This window comes from Xiphophorus couchianus, chromosome 5, assembly GCF_001444195.1.
Source record: "Xiphophorus couchianus chromosome 5, X_couchianus-1.0, whole genome shotgun sequence".
Lineage (NCBI taxonomy): Eukaryota > Metazoa > Chordata > Actinopteri > Cyprinodontiformes > Poeciliidae > Xiphophorus > Xiphophorus couchianus.
This window is the reverse complement of record NC_040232.1, coordinates 4,497,931-4,521,949: the sequence shown is the minus strand read 5'-3', so window position 1 is coordinate 4,521,949 and position 24,019 is coordinate 4,497,931. Positions and strand designations below refer to the sequence as shown.

The following is a 24,019-nucleotide window of genomic DNA, read 5'->3' as shown; positions in this document are numbered from 1 at the left end:
CGTATGAAGGAGAAAACTTTCTCAATTTAACGAGGAAAAAAAAAAATGTTATGGTTTGGTTTTAATGTATGTCATTAAAAACAAAATATCTTCTCTTTTAAATATAAAATATCATAACTGTAATGCAGTAGCAGAGGAAACAGAATGAGAGGAAGAAGATTCATAGTGAGCCTCTCAAGGCCTTTTTAACAAGTTGTCATCTGTGAGAGGAATGAATTTTTATATCTCAGTAAAATGAGAAACTTTCTTTGCACAGCGAGATGGAAAACTCATCTTGTTTAAACAGCATTTTAAAAGGAACAGTTTATCTCTTAAATAGAAAACGCCGTAACTAAACACCAACACCTTTGAAATTTTAGATATTGTCTAGAAGAAACAAAATGAACAGGAGTCATAGCAAGCCTTTTTTTTATATAAGTCGTAATAAAAGGAGCATATTTTTCTATCATTAAAATGAGAACATTTCTCATTAAAACAAGAAAACTCATAACAAGATTTATATCTTAATAAAACCAGAATATCTTCTCTTTTAAACAAAAAAGGTGATTACAGTAAAACGGCAACACCTGTTACTTGGGATTTTTAGATGTTGTCTATAGAAAACTGGAGGAGGAGGAGGAGTCAAAGCAAGCCCCTTTATTTTTTACAAGTCATAATCTGTCAGAGGAGCGTATGTTTATCTCCTTGAAATGAAAATGTTTCTTGTAACATGATATATAGCTTGTCTCGTTACGAGAAGCTTTTATCTTTTAACAAGTTTTGCATCTTGTAACGAGAAACATTCTTGTTAGGACATGATAGTGCTCCTAAATTTGCTTCCAAGTTCTGGCAGTTAAACACTTCCATACATATTTATAAAGATACTGATCAGATTTTACTCAGACATCCAACAGCAGCATAACTGCAGCATTGTGATTGGTTTACTGCATTGAACAAACTGATGTGAATATTCCCTTTAAACTTAAAGAAGTATTCCAGATTTCCCCAACATTCAGCACACATTTAAAACATCACATCCTAATAGATTCAGTTTTAAACTCTTTCTGACCCTCTCCTCAATGTTTCTGTTCTTTTATTTCTCTGCAGGTGACTGGCGAGAGCAGCTGAGTCCTCTGGTGACCAGACTAAAGGAGTGCGTGTTGGAGGTGGTGGAGAAAGCAAAGAGAGCAATGACCTTCGTCCTCCTGCAGGAGGCAGTGTGCAGCATACCTCAAGGCCTCCACCTGCAGCAGAGGAGAGACGTAGTCTTCAGTCAGGCAGTAGGTGGCTGGCTGCACTCATCCAGTACATTACCAGTAAAATGCTATTTATTGCCTCCACCTGACCCCACATGTTGGCTTTTGTTTCATGAACTTTTAGTTATAATTTAATAAATATCTGAGCAGTTTGTCTGCATCCCCAGTTCTATCTGTTCAAATCAGCAACGCCTTTCATATTGTCTGAGCTGGGAAGCGTGAAAGCAGCGTTTGAAGTTGTTGTTGTTGCACATCAACAGCTGGCAGCACTGGCATGTGGCTTTGTGATGAGGCTGTACGCAGGCTTGCAGGACAAAGACTTCCTGAGGCAGCTCCACCTCGTCGGCCTGGTGGCTCAGTTCGAGAGCCTGCTGAGCACTTACAGTGAGTACATCACAGCAGCACAAAACCTCCACTCAGTACAGTTCATTATTCTACACTTTGCAGAAGAACATTTAGTTTGAAAACTGTTCGCTATGTTGATGAGTGGAAAGTGCTGTGGCAAGTTGCACCATGTTTGAAAACAAGGTGATGACTGAATGGGTTGTTGGTTTTGGCGGAATGTTCTTATAACAAAGGCTTCATTCAGTTTCATACAATGCCTTCCTGGTGAAGGATAAACAACTCCAAGAAGATTAGTTTAGAAAGAGAAACAAATACTGATTTTTTTTTCAAACTCCATTCTTTATTCCTTTTTTTTTCTTTAATTTTACTGAATGTCGGAAACGACGTAAGGAGCAGAGATGAAATCCTGGGCGATGTTTTGTTTTAGGTGAAGAGATCGGGATGCTTGAGGACATGGAGATTGGAATCTCTGACCTGCAGAGAGTCACGTTCAAGATCACAGAGGCCAAAGCGGATGACCTCAGTGACCTGCAGCCTTCAGTTTGTGGCCGACGGTGAGATTCCTCGCACCCTGCCAGGTTCAGCCACTTCGTGTGACAATGGCATGACTCAGTTTTTACGAGAAATATATCAATGATCGCTTCTCAAGAGCTGATTAGGTCACGCTGAGAATTTATTATTTGAAAACTATGACTTAAATTTACAGTAACGGCATGAACCGTTCACATTCCTTTATCAATCTTTCTTAAAGACATATTAAATCTGATCCATTGTGATGTTTTGCTTGCACTCTGTGTCCTGACACTCCTTTATGTCTGTTTGGTTATTTTCTAACCTCTTTGCTCACATTTACATCTTAAAACGACATTCTGTAACTTTTATGAAGAATATTTTTTCTGTATATTTGTTAAAACGGTCACCATGTTGTGACAGTTTATGAGACAGAAAATCTGGGAAAACATCAATCTCCTCTGCTTCCTCGCTGAGCTGCTGTCACTGCCCCCAACCAAAACAACCAATCAGAACCAGGAGGCGGGTCTTAGCGCTGTCATTCACCCTCATGTACTTACTGGCAGAGAAACAACTTATTGCTACAGGAAAGCCATTGATAGGTGGCCTTGGTAACTAGCATGAGCATTCACTATATATTCTATATATTTGGTTAGTGAGGAGAGAAAAAGAGAAGAAAAGTTGAAGGCAACTATTTCCAAGTCTGATTGTTATTTTACAACAAAACTGTAATTTGAAAACAATAGCATTCATGTAGTTTCAAATCGCTGCTCCTTTTCTGACCAGCATTGTTACTTAGATAGGTACAGGGATGTATGAAAATGTTCCAACAACTTTTCCCTCACATTAGCCTGTTATACATCAAGCCATGCAGTGGTGCAAGTTTCACTTTTCTTCACATAAATATTGTGTTTTTTACCCTCACAAGAGCACGTTGTTTAGCACTAAAACCTCTCTTCAAGCTAATGCTGTGTGCTGCGGATGGAATTTAAAAAACACTTATGCAGTCAAATGTTATTTCCTTCACTTTTCTGTGCAGTGGAAGTAAAAAACATTTGGAACTAATTATAGTATGTGTAGATGTCGGGAGGCATTTTCTACTGACGGTGAATGCATAAGCACTTTCTTATCTGGTCAACTTTATGCTCACAAACAACAACTGCAATCAACGATTGTTATAAACTGTGTTATGTATACTTTCCTGAGCCTGTTTTTGTTTAATGTGGATAAATTCATCCTTCTCACCCCTTTAGTTTCACAAAACGTAGCTGCACTTTATGTGTAAATTATCTTTTTGTAGTTAGACTTTTTCACTTTTTCATTTTACAAGATTATGTTGAAATATTAGAAATGTATATATACATATATTTTACCTCATCATTTCAAGTCATGTTTTACCTTAATAAATAAATGTTGCTGTTTTTGTCTCCTTGGGAGAAAAAAAAGCAAATGTGTGAAAAAACAGAAGTATTGGACCCGTCATGGCATGGGAACAAGGTTGGACCAAAATGCAAGCAGATTCTAGGGGCCTATTATGAAATAAAGATTTAATCAAAGAAATCCAACAAAATACAAAATCTAAAGGGAGACAGGGAAAGCAGAGAAGAACCGGAGAATAACAGAAAGAACCAGCAAGGAGCGAGTGAAATAGAGGCGGTTTAATACCAGAAAAGCAAGTCTGACTGTAACAAATAATGACTAATCATAAGGAATTAATAATTAACTGAACTGAACTGGACTGAGAGCAGACTGAACTAAGCAAAACAGACATAAGGCAAACAAATAAAGAAAAACTAAAAAACAAGAAAAATCCAAAGCAACAAAGGATTCCAACAGGAACAATATATAATATAAAAATGTGTATGAAGGTAAAACCCCTACTGCGTATTTTACATATAAGAGGTTATTTTGTTCATATAACTAGAGAGCTCAAAGGATAATCAGTAAAAATGGAAGAAAAAAAACTGCATAGTAGCGACTTACAGCAGCTTAACTCATGAGATGTTTAGGGCAAGAAAATCTGCATGAGAGCTGGAAAAGGAAGAAAGTCACTCAGCAGTCGGCTACTGGCAGTAATGAGGAAGTCATTTTCACTTCTGAACTACGTGAACTTTAATCCACATAGGAGAGAAGTAGCTTTATAATGCTGCAGCGGCTTGGCTGAATATTCAGAGTGCTGACGGCGGTTTCACACAATTACACTCATGTCTGCCTCTGAAGCACGAACACCATCCATTTCTATTCCAGCGCTTGCCTACACCTTACTCAGGTGTCACATTTACAACTTCCTGAAGGCATTATGTCCATCAGAACTGCAGAACATATTGAATTTCTCCTAAATTATCTTTTCTCTCTCTGTATTTAGAGACCACTTCACTGTCGAAGTGCCATTACCACAAGTGATTTTTCAGACCTTGCCAGAAGAGATCAAGGAGGGCAGGCCTCTGCGAGTTTTCCCCGTTCTGTTTAACATTGGCATCAATGAGCAACAAACTATAGCCGAGAGGTACTGCAGCTACTCTTTCTCCCTTAAACACACACACACACACGTCTTTAATCAATATACAAACTAATGCAGTCTATATCAGACGTTTTACAAGTGATTCATAGTGATTGTCGTGTTTTTATTCAGAGAATCTTACATTTATATTCATAGCTGCTTATAATTTATCTTCGATTCCCTTGAAAAATAAAACTACCTAGATATCGTTATGTAGATTGGTGTCATTGTTTTCCTCAGTGCATATCTTACAGGTTTAAATCACTAATATTTAAAGCCTTGAATGTTTTTGAAGTGGGGTTCCTTGGAGAGGTTACAAGCAGTCACTATCTGTGTTTCCATTAAAAACCTTTTTGATATTCTGCTAATGTCGATAAAACACAATTTTGTAATTGTGGTGTTTCCATTAAATAAGCAATGTAATTAAAATCACATGTGAATAAGCTTGTTCCCGTGATGACATTAAAAATCAATCACGTTTCTCAATAAAAACCTTTTTTCGAAAAGCATGATTTTTTTCCTGAATTGTCATGTTTCCATTGAGTGAATTTATTTTTGTAATTCTAATTTGCGTAATTTTATGGGGAGTGGAAGCGCAGGTAGTGTCTTACCAGCAGAACGGTTTTCCTTTGACAGCTTGTCAAAGCGTGGCTATGACCGAGAGACGTCTACTGTCTGAAAAACAGTTAATGTGAATACAGCTTTATAAACTTCTAAACTACACTCACACTAACTAGTGGCTTGTTTTCAAAATAAGTTGATGTATAGTCGCATTTAACTTCCTAAAACTTGTTGCATTACCGCTATGCATTTCCAGACTGAATTTATTTTGAGGTCGGAAAAATCCCCACTTTACCTGGCATGTAGCTCCATCCTCTGGGAAATAATAGTTTTATAGAAAAGACATTTTCATCTGCCACAAGATAGATATTGTCTCCTCTTAGTGTCTCCACACAACCATGTTTTTTAAAAAAATCTGAAGTATCTTTTTAAGTCAAAGAACTTGAATTCTGTCAATATGTTTTCCTTCTGGTTCCCACAGGTTCGGCGATATCTCTCTACAAGAAAGAATAAACCAGAAGAACTTTGAGATTTTAGAAGCTTATTATAAGACGTTAAGAGAAAAGGTGCCACTAGAATGTAAGGGACAACTCGTATGTTTTGTCACGTTTTTCAAGCTAAAAGCAACTGCACCACAAATTTAAAGATATTCATATTCACTGTATGTTTCAAGTCAATAAAACAGCTGGTGTCAAAGATCTAAAACCTTTTCTGACTGCATGGAATTAATATTTATTACAAGGAACTGGAAACAGCAGGCATACATGTTTAGAGTGCTTTACACACTGCAAAACACACAATTTTACCAAATACCTTAGTACATTTGAAATATGACAAAACCGACTTACAAATAATTTTCCATCCAGATAAAGGAGCTTGTTTTGAGTCGATAATTGCTAATATCGATGAAGAAGTGCTAGTTCCACTGGCTGATTATTTCACTTATAACACAGGAAAATGTATTTTTAGTTAAACAATCTGCCAATGAAACTAGGACATTTTTGTCAATATAAAGGAGTCAGTGACTTAAAACAAGCTCCTATATTTTGATAAAAAGCTACTTGTAAGTTAGTTTTGTCTTATTTCAAGTGTACTAAGATATTTAACTAAGATTATTAATCCCTTCTTTAGTTTACTTACAAAGTTTGTACACTTTAACGAGCAATAATTTGGTCAAAAGTCTGTAACGGTTTAATGGATCAGAAACTTCTCTAAAGAGACTAAAACATGACTTGAATTGGATTTAGCCGTTTTATCAGCATGCATCCTCTCGTTCTGAGCTTTCTTAACTCTAACACTGTGTTTTGTTTTGCTACAAACAGGTCTACCATGTTTTCAGACACAGACTGACATAAAGGAATTACTTGAAACGCTGGGCCAGAATGTAATCACAAAGAAGAGGAAGAACGTTGAAATACTGTGGATTGCTGGAACTGTGAGTTTGGTTATTATTCAAACTTTCTCTTGCTGTCAAGGAAGTTTTCTCTCAAGCGTATGACAGATTTAGGAGGCTTTTTTTTGGCAAAAATACAAATCTTATGCTACACTTGATTTATTCCCTTCTTAGAAGGGCACAGAGCCAAAGACAATCAACAATCCGAGCAAGATTGATTGACTTTGGAAGGGAGCACGGTATGGATCCTGACCTTCATTATATAGCAATATTTAGCTTGTGCTTGTGGACTGTTAAGTGTGTCCTTATGACACCTACATTAAAGTAATTGAAGTTATGTTGTGTGAGAAGTGAGTGAGAAGCGCAGGCCGCAGCCTGCAGTGAATGCTTCATTGGCAGCGTTATCTCTTAATCTCACATCAATCTCACGCTGTCACTGTTTCCACAATCCTCCTTTGACTTGTTGATCATGGGTTGGTTTTGTCCTCTCAGTTTAAAGACTGATCAGGTTCAGTCTTCTAAGTGTTGAGGCATAATAACAGCATGCACTCTACTTTTTTTTTATTGTACTGTTGATTGTATAAGATTTGCTGCAAAACCACAAAATCTTACCAAGTATTTTTGATCTAATTTCTAGTTCAGATTTCTTCACACACTTAAAATAAGACCAAATTAACTTGCAGGAAACTTATTTGAGAGATATAGGAGCTTGTTTTCAGTCAGTAATTCATTAATGCTGATCTAAAAAATAGTTTTTCCACTTGCAGATTATTGCACTTAGAACATGATATTTTATCCCATATTATAATTAAACTAATCTGACAATGAAACTGAATTTTAAGGATTATTTACATAAAACAAGCTCCTATATCTTGGTAAAAAGTTTGTTGTGAGCTAGTTTTGCTTTATTTCAAGTGTCTTTGCACTAGAAAGTACACAGAGGTGCTTGGTGAGATTTTGTGTTTCTGCAGTATGTAAAGAAAATCTTGTTGTTTCCATCAAAGTAAAGGGGTGAAAGTAGCAGCCAGATGGTGCTAGTTATGTTCACTTGGTTAACTGATCATCCTCAAGTGTGACCGTCTTATAAAATAAGGATTTATGGTAATTTGCTGGTCTGGAGCTTCATGGTGAAGGTTAACTCAATGCCATGATGGACAGATATCAGCAGTGGCATTAGGGAGAAAACTGCTGCTGCCCAAGTTAATTTTTATTAAGATAACACTTTAAAATAACTAAAATGTATTTTCACAAAGTCCGATAATTTTTCACATGAATTCTAAGTCATCCCTAAAAACAGCCTCTCAAAAGAAATAAATAGCAAATACATTTTGGTCAAAGTGTTGTGTTGTACCTTTTAGCACTTGATGTTTTCTGTTTGAAGTCCTGCTTTTTATAGAGTAACAACTATTTCAAACTGGTACAACTGGTACTTTTATTTGGGCTATCTGCTCAAGCTGCTAGCATGCAGTTAGCTGCTTTACCAGCTTTAGTTTTAAAACAGTGAAACCTTAATAAAGATGCTTCTTCATAGCCAGAAGCATCGCCAAGAGTTGATTATTGAATTGACTCTTGGTGATTGAGAACTTTGGGTTCTGATTTTGATGGACTCAAATAACGTAGATATTTCTTTCAGCCTTCAAAACAAACCGCCAAAAGTATCAAGCAGTTAAGATTAAGGCCTGAAATGTTGCCACATTCATCCTTCATTTGGTTGTTATTATGGTTGACTGAAATAAACCCACATATTTTTTTAATAGAAATTAACTTATGACCCAAACATACTGAAGATAATTCCGATCTGCTGATTAGTTTGCTAAACATACAAATTAGGGGTGCACCAATTTATCAGCCAGCTGTGTTAGAGATCGGTGATCGGCCGATACTTACATGTGAAGCCCATCTTGTCTACCTTGGCAAAGATCTAAAAATCAACCACTGTTCTCTTGTGCTGGCCCATTTACAGTTAACAATAGTCACTCCACTGTTTCAGATTCAATGACTTTCTTGCTATATTAAGCGATATTTCAGACAAGAAAATTGGTATTGACCAAAATCAGAATCGGCAGGTCAAGCTTTTTAAAGATCGGTAATCGAAGATCGGCCAAAAACCTGCAGTTTCTCCCCTGGTACAAATCTACCTATATTGCAGCACTTTTTTTTAAACATGTGCAACCTTTGGATTTATGCAGTCAAAAGATGTACAGCAGTATCCACACATGAACTTTATTGAACAGAAAAACCCAAACAAAGAATAATGTAAACATCATGACAAACTGCTATGTAGTTCTGGTAAACTCTGAGAGGACGTTTACTAGAACTACACAGTTTCTTGCTTCTTCATTGGATCCCCGTTCTTCCAAGAGATGTGATGCTTGCAGGGTTGCTAAAAATATGGAATGCCATAAAATCACAAATCTGTCTGGAGCAGATTGCGCCAAAACCGGTTGAAGTTAAGCTTGTGGACAAAGGCCTTACGAGTGATGGGTGGCGCTTCTTTAATTTCCACTGTCTGTGTCTTTATTTTTAATGACCACAATATGTCCAAAAATGTAATTAGATTTTTTAGCCAAGATAAAAGTGCAGCGCCGTTCTTTCAGTCAGCCGAGAGGCCGGGAACAAACTAAACATCATTCAACCTGGCATTTTATTTAAATGGGTTCAAACCTAAGGCTTGACATAACAGAAATGTTTTAGTCTGTGCTGAGAGAAACAAGTCCACACAACTTCATGACATTGACGTAAGAAATGCACAGCAGACCTGTTACTCTACCACTGCTGGACTTGTTGCAACATCGACAAAAAATGAACACAGGAACAGGACTTATCCATCCAAGAGAAATTACTGTTACACAAGAAAATATAATTTTCTGCTGCAATGATCCATGTAATTTCATCTCCACCTTTTGCCAGATTTGCCGAAGGCTGAACGGAATCCGATTTACCAGCTGTAAAAGTGCCAAAGACCGAACATCCATGTCTGTCACATTAGAGCAGTGCGCCCTACTGAGGGACGAACACCAGCTCAGCAAGGACTTCTTCGTCCGAGCTCTGGACTGCATGCGGAGGTGAGTTTCAAGTCAAAAAAGGTTTTCTCACCTCACCGAGTGCAAGGTATTACCAGAGCTGGTTCCAAGCAAGGTACAGGACGGCACTCATGCAGGTTGGGTTGGCTTTGTGAAACTGGATAAAATCTCTCCAACCTTCAGAACTTCAAGAGAACAAGTTTCAGTTTCAGGTTTCCTAAACACTCCTGGCAACAAACCATTAGTATTTCACGTACAGTGCTGTGGAAAAGCTCTAAAGATTTCATTTTTGTGAATCACACTTTCTTGTCAACTTTGGTCCTCATCAATTTCTTTGCAAAAACATAATTTTTTACCAAAAAGTTTTGGTCTAGTTTCTAGTGCAAATATCTTAGTACGCTTGAAATAAAACAAAACTACCTTACATGAAATATTTCAGGCATAAATAGGAGCTTTCCATATCACCACACCACACTGAACTGTATCTTTTAAATTCCTTTGGAGGTTGACGAAAAAACATGAAGGTGTGTGTGTGCTGTTACATCTGTCTTAAAACTAGCAGAGTATTTTTGGAAAAAAGAAAAACATGTTGACAGTCAAATGTGGTGGTGGCAGCATTATGGTCAGTAAAAGACTCATTGCTGCTTGACGGCAGTTTCTACCACCAATGTTGTACAACCAGTTGTTAAGTTTCAGAGGGTCGCTTTGGTATAAATTGTTTTTCACCTTATATAATAATAAATTGATATATAAAAATGGCTTTTTGTATTTCCTCAGGTTGTATTTTTATGATAGTAATAATTGTTTTAGTGCCTGAAACATTTAAATGTGGCAGATAAGCAAAAAAAGGAGAAACATGTACGTTGTAAATACTTAAGAAGTACTAGTACTGCAAAGTAAGTTAGAGAAAAAGTAGTCAAAGATTATTAACCAATTAATCAAAATGATCTAAAAGACCAAAATATCTGGAAATAAGCTATGATTTAAAACTTTTGCACAGTACTGTAACAGCTAAAAGATGCAGGAGAAGATCTGCAACTTTTTAAATTACTTCCATGGTGTTTCTAAAAGTCAAAATAATCACCTGGTTTGATTTGAAGCTTGGCCGGTTGGAGGAATAATCCAATAAACCTGAAGTCGAAATGTTATTGCCAGCATCTGTATTTAAAGTAATACCCTGCACCCACACCATCCATCAAAAACATCTCCTCTGCACCTTCTCCTAAGAACTTATCACCATCAGAAGTTTTTCCTCCACCGTCTGCTCCGTCCTTCACACATTCAAAGTCAGCCGTGCTTCTTCCAGTTGGCTCCTGCAGGGACTCTGCTCCCTTTCCCATCTGTGTACGCCAGCAGGGTAAACATCCACGTCTGCTCAGATCTGATAAGATTCAACTGTAAATCCGTTTGAGAAAAATCTGGGAAGTGCACATATCTAGTACCTGTGATAAACACTTGGTCAAGCCTGCTGATTGCAGGCTGGCGGCATGACAAGAGATTTCAACAGTTAAAAAAGCACAAAATCCAATCAGTGGAGACCAAAAGTTTGGCTTAGACCCGTAAACACATTCAGTGCAACACGTTAATAAAATGTTTTTTTGTTGTTTTTTTTATGCTGATCTCAGCCTAAAATTGTCAAATAAATAAAAAACTCAAAAGGAGAGCTTAAAATATAATTTTGTGTCCACAGTTACGAAAGAAAACTTTATTCTATATATATATTTTCTATTAAATGCTACAGAGATAATTACTGATCATTGATGATCCATTTAATCGTTAAACTTGTTGTTTTCCATTTAGCACAGTCCATAAAGTCCAGTCCCTGTTTCTAATTGGCTGATATTTACTGCTCAGATGAGAAAAGTTTTAGGATTATAGCAATTGGAGGAAGGACTCAAGGAGGAATCTGGGTCTGTAGCCATTTTACTCCCGTTTTGGGACTTATCAGTCTGTCCTCTAAATGATTAAGTGCTGTGGAGCTACAGTTTGTTCAAAAGAAAAAACGATTTGAAACTGAAAAACAAATGTGAAACAAACTTTATGCCCCCAATTTAACTCCATAATTTGCAGGGAATGTTACAACTTTGCAAAGATCTGGAACAACATGTTTCCCTTACATGGATTAATAATTCCCTGAGTTCGTCCACACTTGCCAACAGCTAAAGCCTCATGTTTTCACTCCCAGTCTAGCGAGTGTAAGCATCAGAATGTCATTCCTCCAAATTGTCTGTTATTTTCTGATTTGCTTCCCAGCTAAGTGTGCATGAAGTGAAATAGTTTTTGCAAGTGTGCATTATATCTGATGGAAAAGGATTTGTTTACATTCTGAACTGTTAAGAATGTGGCCACAAAAGTTTTATAGTTTGGATGAGGGCAGTTATACGGTACAGGATTAGTTGTATGCAGAACTTGTACACTAAAGGAAATGAATTAATCCTCCTTTCCCTTTTTTGGAATTGCGGTCCAGCACTAACAACTGCAGCTTATTTTTAGAAAATTCCTGCTGATGATTTTCTTCAACAAATTAACTCCAAAGTGGCTCAGTCCTCTTCTGCCCATGAATGTGTGATTTTAGGAGGACTTTCAAACCAGACGCAAATCCTGTGTGTGAAGACCAAACAGTAATCATTCTTAACACTCGGTGCAAAGTTAAACATGAAGGTCAAATTGCTTCTGAACTTCTTGCCTACGAAAAGCGATTCTGAAAACAACTGTTTAAAACTGACCATTTTCTTGCCCTCGGATAATGAAACATAATGTTGGGGAGCAATGTAATGTAATTAGCAAAGCGGGGATTTTGTAGTTCATTGAGTGCACTCTGCAGCGATCAGACAATAAACAAGTGGCTGAACTAACAAGCAAAAAGCTTGCCCTTTGAATTTTAATTTGTTTGTGTTCAGTAATGTTTGGGTAGGAAATGTACGTTTTAACTTTCAGGTCACGGTGAATTACAACAGAGCAGATGGATAATTAAGATAAGTGAGCTTCCCGAGCACTCCAAAGTACTAATTATGTTTGAATCAATTAAGCTTTTTAACTGCTTGAACTAATTATTTGTTCAATGTTTAGAGTATTACTGGTTTAAAACAATCAAGTGTTCTGGTGTAATATGATCTCTCCTTCGGATGCCTGTGAAGAGCCTTGAAGAGGACCGACCAGACCCATTTAGACCCAGCAGCAATTATCTAGCAGGGTGTAAATGAGGACAGTCTTAAGGCCTCAATAAAGAATATGCCTTATTTATAATAAGGAAATGAAAATAACTGGTTTTAACTAGAGAAATAATTTGCTTAGGTGCAGACAAGTACCGAGATTTTTAGTGCAGGGTTTGATGTAGGAGGACACACTGACAAACTGAACTGGAAACCTTCAGATTAAGTTGGAAAAAACAAAAACAATAATATTTGTTATATCTACGCCAACTGGTTCCTAATTTCCACAAGGCGTTTAATAATATTACCTAGTCTGGACTTGGGATTAAGGTCACTTGTCAGTTGGGTATTGTCAGTGTAGACATGGAAAGAGATATTACACTGAAAAACAAGCATGGATATGTCTTCCCAGTTCACCCATTGTAGATGGTCTCTACATAGAGGAAAGCAGGTGACTACAACATGTAGTCACAGTTTTAGACATGTAGATATCTGGTTCCACACCAAAGCCAAAGAATGATCTTTGAACTCCTCAACTAAGAAGGCAACACCCAGCTTTTCTCACCTGATAGTCCGGTAGATCTCTAACGCTAGATTTGTGTGCTTGGTTTGGTTGTATTTACCCAGAATGCCCTGCTCTACTGTCTGCTTTCGGACCAGTCTCTGGTCTGCTTGGCGTTCACATATGTATTTGCAGGAGTTCATTCAACCGAACCGAAACTAAGGTTTCTAGGTGGATCAGTGTTTTTTTTTTTTTTTTTTGTTTAGTTTTTTTTTGGGTCGTATGAACATTCATACTTCCCCATACAAACCAGACTTTTAGGGAAACAAATTTAAGTTCAATTAAAGCAAACTGAACTGGGCTGGTGTGATACCGAAAACAACAAGTTACCTTTTTTGGACTGTCTAATACACACTGAGAGGAACTGAAGCCTCAACACTGAAGCCTACACAGACCAGCACTTTGAGTCTCACTGCCCACTGGAACATGAACTGTCAGTGATTAGCACTCTGCAGCGTCAAGCTAAGCAGCTCTTTATCAGGACAGAAGGGAGGATAAAGTACACAGGTGCATACCATGACTGGGCTTGCATTAAGGCATCTACAGACTTAAAAAGACACTCTGTGCCTAAGAAATGATAAATGAGAAACAGAACTATTGCATAATTCGGTGTCTAAAAAACAGTGAACGATAAGGAAGACAGTCTAGTGAACTTTTTGCACAGAGAAGACAGGTTGTAAGAGAAAGGAGTGAAATAAACTAATCCACATTCAGCTTGAAAAACCAACATTAAGCAAAGCAGGTGGCCTCAGGTTGCAACTTTCTAACACCTACAGAGCTGCCTGACTCACCTTTCAAGGTGGATCTTCAACCATTCACCCCGAGAGACATATGACTAACACAACTCATATGTTTGCTTTTCACAGGTGACAACTAAACAAATGAATAGGACCTTATCCACCCTGTCATTGACCTTAACAGCTGTAATTGTACTGTTACATTTACAGTACATCTAATTGTACTGTTACAATTAGAGCTGTAATTGTTCTGACCTAGCCCAGAACTGGGCCCAGAACTGGATCAGAACTGAAAAACACTTTTGGATGAGAGGTAAAAGGAGAGGCGAGGGGAACAAACCACTTAGCATTGCTATCTCCTGCATGACCAAGAAGTCACAACTTTCCAGAACCTAAGAGAGGAAAGCAAGAAAGAATCAATGGAACCAAAACATCAATTATTATTAAAGACGTGTTATGTTTATTGTGTGCGGACACACCATATGAGGCTGGCATGCCAATCATTAATACGTCTGTAAATCATTTATACTCTCTGTAGGCTAGCAAAGATAATATAGCACCCAGTGACGTCAAACAAGGACTTTTCATAAGAAAAGAAAATAAACTTTAAAGCTTTAGTTTGCAGCCCATGCAGCTACTCATTTAGAAAAAAATAAATAAATAAAAGTGTAATTAATTTCTTAATTTTTCTGACAGGATTAGTTTAATTGGTATTTTCATCTGCTTTCAGACTGGACGGACTGGTTCACTGTGAGCTGTAGGTGTGTTTCTTCACCGGTGACTTATAACAGCTCACAGGAAATAAAGCTTTGCGTCATAACAGTTAATTACATCTGGCATGAAACAATACACAGTGTCTTTTAAAAGGATCCACACCCTTTGTTCCTTTTCACTTTTCATCACATCAAGGCAGGAATTTTATTATTAATCAACAAACTGTTTGGATTATTGTGAAATGAGAGTAAAGCTGTACATATTTGTCACATTTTGTGCAAACAGAAATCTGAAAAGGTGTGTGTGCAATTGTGAACAGGCCCCTTTACTCTGGTACCACAAAATAAAATTTACCCAGTAATCTCAGTAAAAAAAAATCCAGCCGTTTTTTTAAGGCTTTCATTGCATTTAAAGAGAAAGCTGTGGAGACCATTAAAGCAGGTTCAGGTTCTAAAATCATCTGAAGCATAAGAGAGAACTTGTCCAAATATTGGGAAAAATACGGCAACATGCAAACCCGCCATGCAGCACTAATCAGAAAAGCAACCAGGAAGCTCGTAGTGACTCCATTTTGACAGAATGCTAGATGAAATCTAATTTATAGTTTTCCACAAACCATGTAGTGGGAATATGCAACCATGTGGAGAAACGTTCTCCTGTAAAATATGACCAAAACTGAATTTTTTGGCGTACGCGCACAAAGTGTGGACAAAATGCACAAAATGAACTCTGGACATCTGAATGCACCACTCCTGCCATGGAGCATCATGACAGCATCATTCTGTAGAGATGCTTTTCTTTAGCTGGGACAGAGCAGATGGTCTGACTTAATAGGAAGGTTGATGGAGTTAAATACACGACAGTCCTGGAAGGAAACCTATTAGAGTTGTAAAAGACTTGAAATTAGGACAAAGGGTCTAACTCCAGCCTGACAACAACCATAAAAATACAGAGAGATACGATTTAAAAAGGTCAAAGGATATTCATGCCTTAGAGTGGATAGATCTACATCCAAATGATTTATATTTTTCAAGAAAAAAATTTGGAAAATTGTTTCTGAGTCATCGAATATTGGTAGCAACCTCTATTTGATCTTAATGTGTCTTTTACTTTACAATTATTCACTACTTTGTGTTTGTTTACGACATAAAGTCTGAGAAAAAAATAGATTGAACTTTGTGGTTGCAACGTAATAAAATGTAAATAACAGACAGTTTTAGCTCACTCTTACACCATAATGTGTTATAGATCAGATTTACTACACGTTAGGACAGATAAGCATGTTGGAGCCATGTGGGCGGGGTTAGACATCCCATTCAAGCACAGCAGTGGAGGACTGATGATCAGACTCCCATTCCTTTTTTTCTCAGTTAAAAACCCCAAAAACAAGGATTTGCTGGTAAAATCATGATGGATAATGTCTTTATTCTTTGTTAAAAATTATAGTTTCTCATCTTAAGCTTTGAGAAAACAATCAGCTGGTTCAAAGGTGCTGATTATCTGAATAGGAAGTTGTTTTGCTCTGTGATAATAAAAAAAAAACCCAAAACAAACTTTTAGCTCTGCTGGCAGTGGAACAAATTAATGTTTATGTGAACGAACAGATTCTATGCTACAGGTCAAAGTCGAGTTTAAGCAACCACAGTGTTTTGCAGCTCAGTAAAATTTAACGGCAGTAGATGTTTATTTTATGTATGTAGTTAAAAATTAAAAAAAGAAATTGGTCTTCATTATACAGACAGTCCAAGAGTTTATTAGCAGGTTTGAGTTTCAGGTTGATATTTTTTTCCTACATTTTAATCTGCATGCCTCCTTCATTCATCCCCCCATCCAATCATCACATCAACTGCAATAGACAAAATCTTACCAAGTATTTTTGGTGAGGTTTCTAGTGCAAATATCTTAGTACATTTAAAATAAGACAAAACTAACCTACAAGTAACTTTTCAGCAGCACATAGAAGGGTATTTTAAGTCAATCAAATACTGGCAGATGACTGCCCTCATAACAAGACACATTTCCCATTAGTGAATTAATCTGCCTGTAGAAATAGTCCTTTTTCATCAATATTAAGGAATTATTTACTTAGAACAATATCCTATGTCTTGCTGAAAAGTTACTTGTGAGTTAGTTTGTCTTATTTCAAGTGTGCCAAGATATCTGCAGTAGAAACTAGACCAGAAATACTTGGTGAGACTTTGTGTTTTTGCAGTGTGGTCACAGCTCAGGTCTTGTTGAGCATGATTCTCACATCCGCTCCATCTGTCACAGAATGCTTCTCTCTTGCTGCTTTTCTAACCATCAGTCTGCGCTAATAGCTGTCTGTCTGAGTGGGTGTTCTGGCGACCGCGCGCCAAGCCTCTCCACCAATCAATTAGGGCCAGAACATCCACTCAGACAGCACCAGGCCTGCAGCGTTTTGATCTGTCTGTCCGTTCTGTTTCCCCTCTGATGGGCGTCTCTGCAGTCGGCTTTCCCAGGGAGACGTTGGGCACTGGGAGGACCCCGAGGCCGGTGCCGTGACGGAAAACAAACCAGCGTCGCGACACTTTTATCCCATTGCCCTGCTGCTTGTTAGCTCCCACTTACTGGTTGTGTGGCTCATTTTAAGTCTTGTTTTTCTGCTTGCAAAATATCAATAAAATCCTAACAACATCATTTCTGTGAGCGCTTGTCCCTCTGTTTTCTGCTGCTTATTTCCTGAGATTTTGTGGTTTTGTTAAAAGAACCGTTGTGAACGGCTAATTAGCATAAGTGGGTGCAGGATTGGACGGGGGAAGCCAAATTTAACCAGACAACTTTCGTTAACAAAAGATAAATTACTTTGTGTTTTCATTTAGTTAGAACAAAAAAAAAAAGCAAAGCATCCACAGCGGTTCCATTCTTTTATTTCTCGCTTTTTCTGTCAACACTGATTAGGGAACAGTTTTCTAACTTTTCCTACTTTTCTCCAGCTTAATTTTTCCTCCTGAAAACAATAGACTAGGTGCTAAACTTTGAAACCATCAACAACAGCAAGACTTTCTCGTTATAGTTTTAAATTAATTGTAGAGTTCATCATTAAAGATAAGTCATCAAAATATCATCAAACCATTTGACTATCTGTGTGCCAATAAAGATTTTTCCATTGATCATTAAAATACTATATACACTTTTCTACATGACATTTTTAAATACAGTATAAATAAAATAATAGTTTTGGGGTTTTCACCCTCAGAAAATGCTAAATAATAAATCCTTTAATAAATATATAATTGTGAATGATGCAAGTATTCAGGTAGGATGTATAATAAACATCATTTATTAAACAGAACAAAGCCTAAAATGGAAAATAGTAAAAGTTTGACTTTAACACGTCACAATGATTTAAGGAAAAGGTCCAGATGAACCAGGAAATTGAAATGTGACTTATGAACAGACCTCACCAACACAAAGACTTAACGAGTGAAGTAATGTTTGATTGGGTTTTAATTGAAAGTGATTTATCCTTCTGTATTATCTGATGGTTTGGAAATGCTTCAAAAAAACGTGACAACAGCAAGTTAATTAAGAATAGCGTTACTAAATATAGAGAATATTTACCAAGAACTTATGGACAACCAGGTAAAAAAATACAGTTGACAAAACCGGCACCATTGTTAACTGCTTCGAACGATACCATCTGCCTCCTTTTACTGAGAACTCATCCACATTTTTATTTTATTATTTAATCCCTAAATATGTGATAAGTACACAGCTTTGGTGACGATGTTTTCTACCCCAAATCAAATTCCCCTGCTGGTAGAAGAGGAAGTTTTTTTTTACTTATATATCACATTTTCAGCAACAAGCCAGTTCAAAGTGCTTTCAAAGTATAATGAATAAAATATTTATCATCATTAATAAGTCAAAATAAATTTAACACCAACAAATTATTTCAAACTACACATAAATCCAACCACAGGCAAACTCTACACCCAACTCTAGGACTCATTAGTGAGTTATTTTCTTACATATTGTGATAATGATGGTGAAGACACTAAACTGGCTAAATGATTTGCCTTTCTGCCTTTGAGCACATGAATTTCATCCAAGAGCTCAAGTTTTCCGTTAAGGTTTAGGAGTGAGTTTATGGTGATCACTCTTCCAGATGTTCACTGTGACAGGAAGGACGTTTCTGTTTTCATGGGTTGAGTTCAGGACAGTCGGGTCTCGTTAAGCTCCTCATCTTTGTCTTTATGGACATTTCCTCTCAGAACAGAAGCAGTCCTCAAACCTTTCCCACAAATATGGAAGTGTAAAATCTCTTGGAACATTTGGGGAATTTACATAATTCCAGTAAACTGAAGAGTTTACTGGAATCTACTGGAATTATGGGGCCCAAGTCCAACTCCCGAAAGACAATTCCACACCACAATCCTCTCTGCACCAAGCTTTACACAACAAAAACAATGACTGTAAGAAATATACTTACACAATGTCTTATTTGAGCTAAAAACGTTTTTCACTTTCACCGTTTCTTAGCAGCTGGATTTTTCTGTTTAATAATGGATAATAATAATAATTTTATGGAAATTGGAAAGGAAACACTGACGGCTCATTCTGCAGAATCAAGCCAAAGCACAAATGCAGACATGATGCTGTTCAACACAACAGCCTATTCTTTACCATGACTGCATGTCTCCAAGGTTTGCTTTAATCACAAATGCGTTTGGATAAATGTCTACACTTTGTTTTTCCTTTTTAAGGACAAATCTTTGCATTTTTTAAGATTTTTCACTTCAACCTGTTCAGATATCCTCTGTAATAACTGAAAGTCTGGACTTTCACTAAGCCGCTCCGTAACATAATTTGTCGTTTATGTTTTTGTTTTGTTTTTTTAGCCATTCAGAGCTCAAAAACATCAGTTTGCTGCTGCGTTGTCTTCCTGCACAATCCAAATACAGAAAGCAAAATATAATTGTCAAAATGCCTGAAGTCAAGTCAAGTTTGCGTTGCACATTTCAGCAACAAGGCAGTTCAAAGTGCATTACATCATAAAAATATCAGCCACCAATTATGAAAGAAGCCATAAACCTTAGATGCTGTCAAACGTCATCATCCAGATCATCAATACACATCAAATATCTTGGTCAATGTTCATCCGGGTTTTTAGTCTCGATTTAAAGGATCTCAGTGTTTCGGCTGTTTTGCAGTTTTCTGGAAGTTTGTTCTGATATCTGAGGAAGCAAGAAAGACATTTCACAATTACTGTAATGTCACTAAAGATAAATAAGAACAGATCAAAATTTTGTTTTTCAGATTCATACGCCTTTTGTGTCATTTTATCTTTTTTAAAAGTTACTGTCTCATTTGCTATCAGAAACATACTTAATATGAAAGTAAAAAAATTTCACAATACAAAGAAAAGTGCTGTTAAAAAGAAAAACGTTTTACCTTTACGTCAAAAAAAAGTTGTAAAAACGTTAGTCAACTTTTGGTTAAACGGAAAAACCTGCCAGAAGTACAAATAATTTTAACTTTTAACTCTTTTCTTTTTGAACAGAAATGTTCAGAATTGCTGGTATTTTATGTGGCTTATATTGGTAGAAACATAAAAACACTTATGTTGCACAAATAGTTCTTTTATTAAAAATACTGCCTTCATGCTCATCCAATTTGCTTGGAAAGTGTTTTTATTTCCCTCTCATCTCCTATTAGCCCTGATCGTGACGCCTTAGCAAATCACATATTTTTTATGGGTCTAAACATGAAGAAATGAAATTTACTGAGCATGGAGCTCCGCCACGTACATGAATCATGTATGTAGTGGATGCTAATGAATCATAAACTGTGGATCATTAACTGTAGCAACCGATAAGCAACTTCATTACACTTAGGCCTTAAAATGTCTGTCAGGCTCATCAAATACTGCGATCAACTTACACGGACAAACGCTTTATGAATTAAATGATTTCTAAAGGCAAAAGTCACAATTTTCACATTTTTATCTAGAAAAACTTTTGAATTATTTCACCACGTAAAACTCTTCAAATAAAATAACTTTGCTTGTAAAAAAAAAAAAATAATAATAATAAATGCTATCCTAAAAAAACAACAGAAATATTTGAATTTTATTTAACATTATTCCTATCAAGCTCTGTGTCATAATTAAAACCATCGTTCATGTTTTCTTTTTTTGTCCTTTTTCTTTTCTTTCTCTCATTTCCACGTTTCTTTATCATTTCGTCATCAGAGAAGGATGTCGGATTGAGAACGTTCAAAAGAATATTAGATGCAGGAAATACGCCTTCAACATGTTGCAGCTGATGGCCTTCCCCAAATGCTACCGACCTCCAGACGGGACGTACGGCAAAGTTAACTCCTAAGGACTCTTGGCGCGGAGTGTACTGTAAATAAAACCTCATCTTGTGATATCCAGGAAAGAAATATGAACGCTTACGAACAGGAATGAATATGTAAACTGTTTTATTGTTGAACTTGTATTTATGTAAGCAGGGTACAATTATTGACGTCCAGAAAGGAATCTGGATTTGTCAAACATGTTGCTTTGAAAGCAAGAGCACTTTTTACTCAAATGCTTATTTTTATCATGGCCCTGGTGGCAATGCATAACCTTATCCTGTGTGTGAGGGGTGTGTGTGTGTGAGGGGGTGGGCGTGTCCAGGGGTGTGTGTGTGTGGGTGGGTGGGTCTGTGTGTGTCCATTGTAAAGCAGAGACAGCTAAAAAATCAGTTTGAGCATCAGAAAGGTGAATGTTGTTGGACAGGTGACTTCTACATAAAAGTACTTTGCATTTAAACCTGCACACACACCCCCCACACACACATATATATATATATATCCTATTTTTTAATTTATGTGCTGATTAAATAAACGTTTTCTGTAACCTTTAGCACATTTATATGTTATAGACAAACAGATGGATAGATGATTCATTATTCATGTCACTTGTATATTTATATACTTTTAAGATGTCTATTTAAAATTGCTTCTTTTTTTTATTAAGTTGACTGTAAACTGTATATGTGTAACGTATCTTTTGTAACTGGCTTACTGTTCGTTTTTACAAATACAAATTTGTCATAATTTTATGTTATTGACTCCAAATAATATAAATAAGGCAATACGAGTTTTGCTTTCTAATAAAATAAAAAAAAATGCTGGCAACAAATAAGATGAAGTGTTTATGATGCACTTACTGAAGTTTGTTTTACAGTGCGTCACAACAGTTTGGTAATAGTGTATATAGTAGAAATCTAATTTTTCTACTACATGAACGCTTCTAAATAAACGGTAACCGACTGTTTATTTACAAAGGCTAATAATACATTCTGATAATATTAGCGCTCAACACACCAGATGCCAGCCTCAGTGGTTAGTTGGACAGGATGTAACAGCGTGAAGTTTATTACACGTTTTCACATTTCTTTGAAGTATTCTAACTTTTTTGATTACATAGATTTATATATATATAATTGACCTTTCGTAGTGAAACGAAAGATTTTAGACAAACGAGACATTGTTGCCTAAATAATCCAACAAGTCTAGAGACGGTCGTCTCTAGACTTTCTACAATTTCCCTGTCCTTTTGATTCGCAGAGAATTAATATGGCAGCAAAGACAGCAGACATGAACAATGAGGATATAAAGTTACAGAAAAGACACATTTCCACTAACAGACGTCTTAGGATGTAGAGTTTCCTTTTGTTTTGTCAGCAACAGAAAGTTGCTTTTGTTGCTGTTCAGTCATTGTATAAATATGCCAAAAGAAACATCCAACTGGGAGATTGGGAAGCTGAAATATTTTTGCTTCCATGCTTCAGAATATTTTTGCAGGCAGCAATTTATTTACTCAGCTAAACTTTTTTGTTGTTTTTTGTTCTTGTCCTGTATGAACAGAACTTTACTGCATCCTAAAAGCCTGTTTCTGTTGTTGCTCTCATGAGCCTCAGGTTCCTCAATGTTTGCTGGAAAAACATCATAAAAAAGACTCCAGCCTTTTTTCTTAATGTCTGACATTAAATCAGCAAAACATATCAAACTTCAATTCCAAGAAGATCCAGCCTGACCATTAATTTTCTGCACAATTTTGCATGATTCTCATCGTCCTTCGGTGCTTCGTCTGGGATTTGTCCCATTGAGCTTGATTTCTGTCCAATCATTGCACAGACGGAGGAGTTTCTGCACTGTTTGAGAATCGTAATTTGCTTATTATTGTAGCTTTAAATTAGCAGTGGAGGCCTACTCCAGAACATTGACTTTCTTTTCTTTAAATCACTTTTGGTGTGCTTGAGCTCATTTTTCATTCGGAAGATCCGATACCTGTGTCTGCATTACAAATGTGCACTAAACGTTTTTCGATACTCCACTAATGACAAAAAAACACAATGTTACACTTACAGTGTTTCCGTATCTTTGCATGTAATTACTGACAGAAATCTGTCCTTTTATATTGCATTATAATGGCTTCTTCCTCGCTGTACGGTGTTTCAGTTTGCACAGACGAACGTGGAACCTTCAGGCAGCTGCAAATTTTTACCAAGGATGTGGAGGCCAATATTTCTCTTCCTGATATCTAGGTGAGCTTCTTTCTGTTTTCACACAATGTCACACGAGGAAGCTGTGTGCTTGAGTAGTACCTTAAAATAAATCAGCAGAAGTCAGCAGAGCATGGCGTAGCGAGAGAGCGGGCCGCCCATACACCGGCACTTTCAGTCCTCATGTTCCCAGTTTTTAAAAAATCACATTGATCTCACATTTAGAAAATAAAAATCATTACAGAAATACAATTTCACAGAATTGAAAAGAATAGCAATTACCTTCTTTTTGTGTACCAGCAGTAAAGTGACAGGTACATCGAAGCATGTAGATTCACACACAGATAAAAGAATATATAGAAACAGAAGAACAGACTTTACACTAAAGGACAAAATTTCAACATGGGAAAATAATACTGTACCGTTATTAAAAATAGAATACTTTGAAGAAATAGGCCACTGAGTAGGATTATTTTAAAAATTTACAAAATGTGCATGTATACTTTAGCATAAAAACAAGAAGAGACTATTTTAAAGAAATGGAAAAACTTCAAATAGCAGCAAGAATGTAAACATTGAATGTGTTGGGAGGAAGGATTTCCTATCATGCTCATTTGTGCACAAAGGAGCAGCAGTAAAACATAAAACATGCACAATGTTTCATTTAATGTTAGAAGAAGAAAAGATTGTGTGTTCTTATAAAATGTGTGTAAACATCCCTGGCAGTGAGCTGCAGAAACAGAAAGTATTTGTGGTGCATTTTGAACA

At 36.7% G+C, this 24,019-nt stretch overlaps 1 protein-coding gene across 4 annotated transcripts in view; it reads left to right on the top strand.

Annotated features, from left to right (window-relative positions):
* inpp4b (inositol polyphosphate-4-phosphatase type II B) overlaps positions 1 to 21,862 on the top strand; it is a 198,999-nt gene extending 177,137 nt beyond the window's left edge. For 3 of the 4 annotated variants that reach the window (XM_028016220.1, XM_028016223.1, XM_028016224.1), the window contains 8 exons: positions 1,087 to 1,259; positions 1,496 to 1,619; positions 2,008 to 2,134; positions 4,456 to 4,596; positions 5,633 to 5,730; positions 6,474 to 6,586; positions 9,455 to 9,609; positions 17,200 to 17,390. In XM_028016220.1, the coding sequence (XP_027872021.1) occupies positions 1,087 to 1,259; positions 1,496 to 1,619; positions 2,008 to 2,134; positions 4,456 to 4,596; positions 5,633 to 5,730; positions 6,474 to 6,586; positions 9,455 to 9,609; positions 17,200 to 17,374 (1,106 nt within the window). In that variant the 3' untranslated portion in view covers positions 17,375 to 17,390. Of the gene's footprint in view, positions 1 to 1,086; positions 1,260 to 1,495; positions 1,620 to 2,007; positions 2,135 to 4,455; positions 4,597 to 5,632; positions 5,731 to 6,473; positions 6,587 to 9,454; positions 9,610 to 17,199; positions 17,391 to 20,946 lie in introns of those variants that run through there. The other variant, XM_028016222.1, reaches the window with a different exon arrangement.
* Positions 21,863 to 24,019: the final 2,157 nt, after the last annotated feature.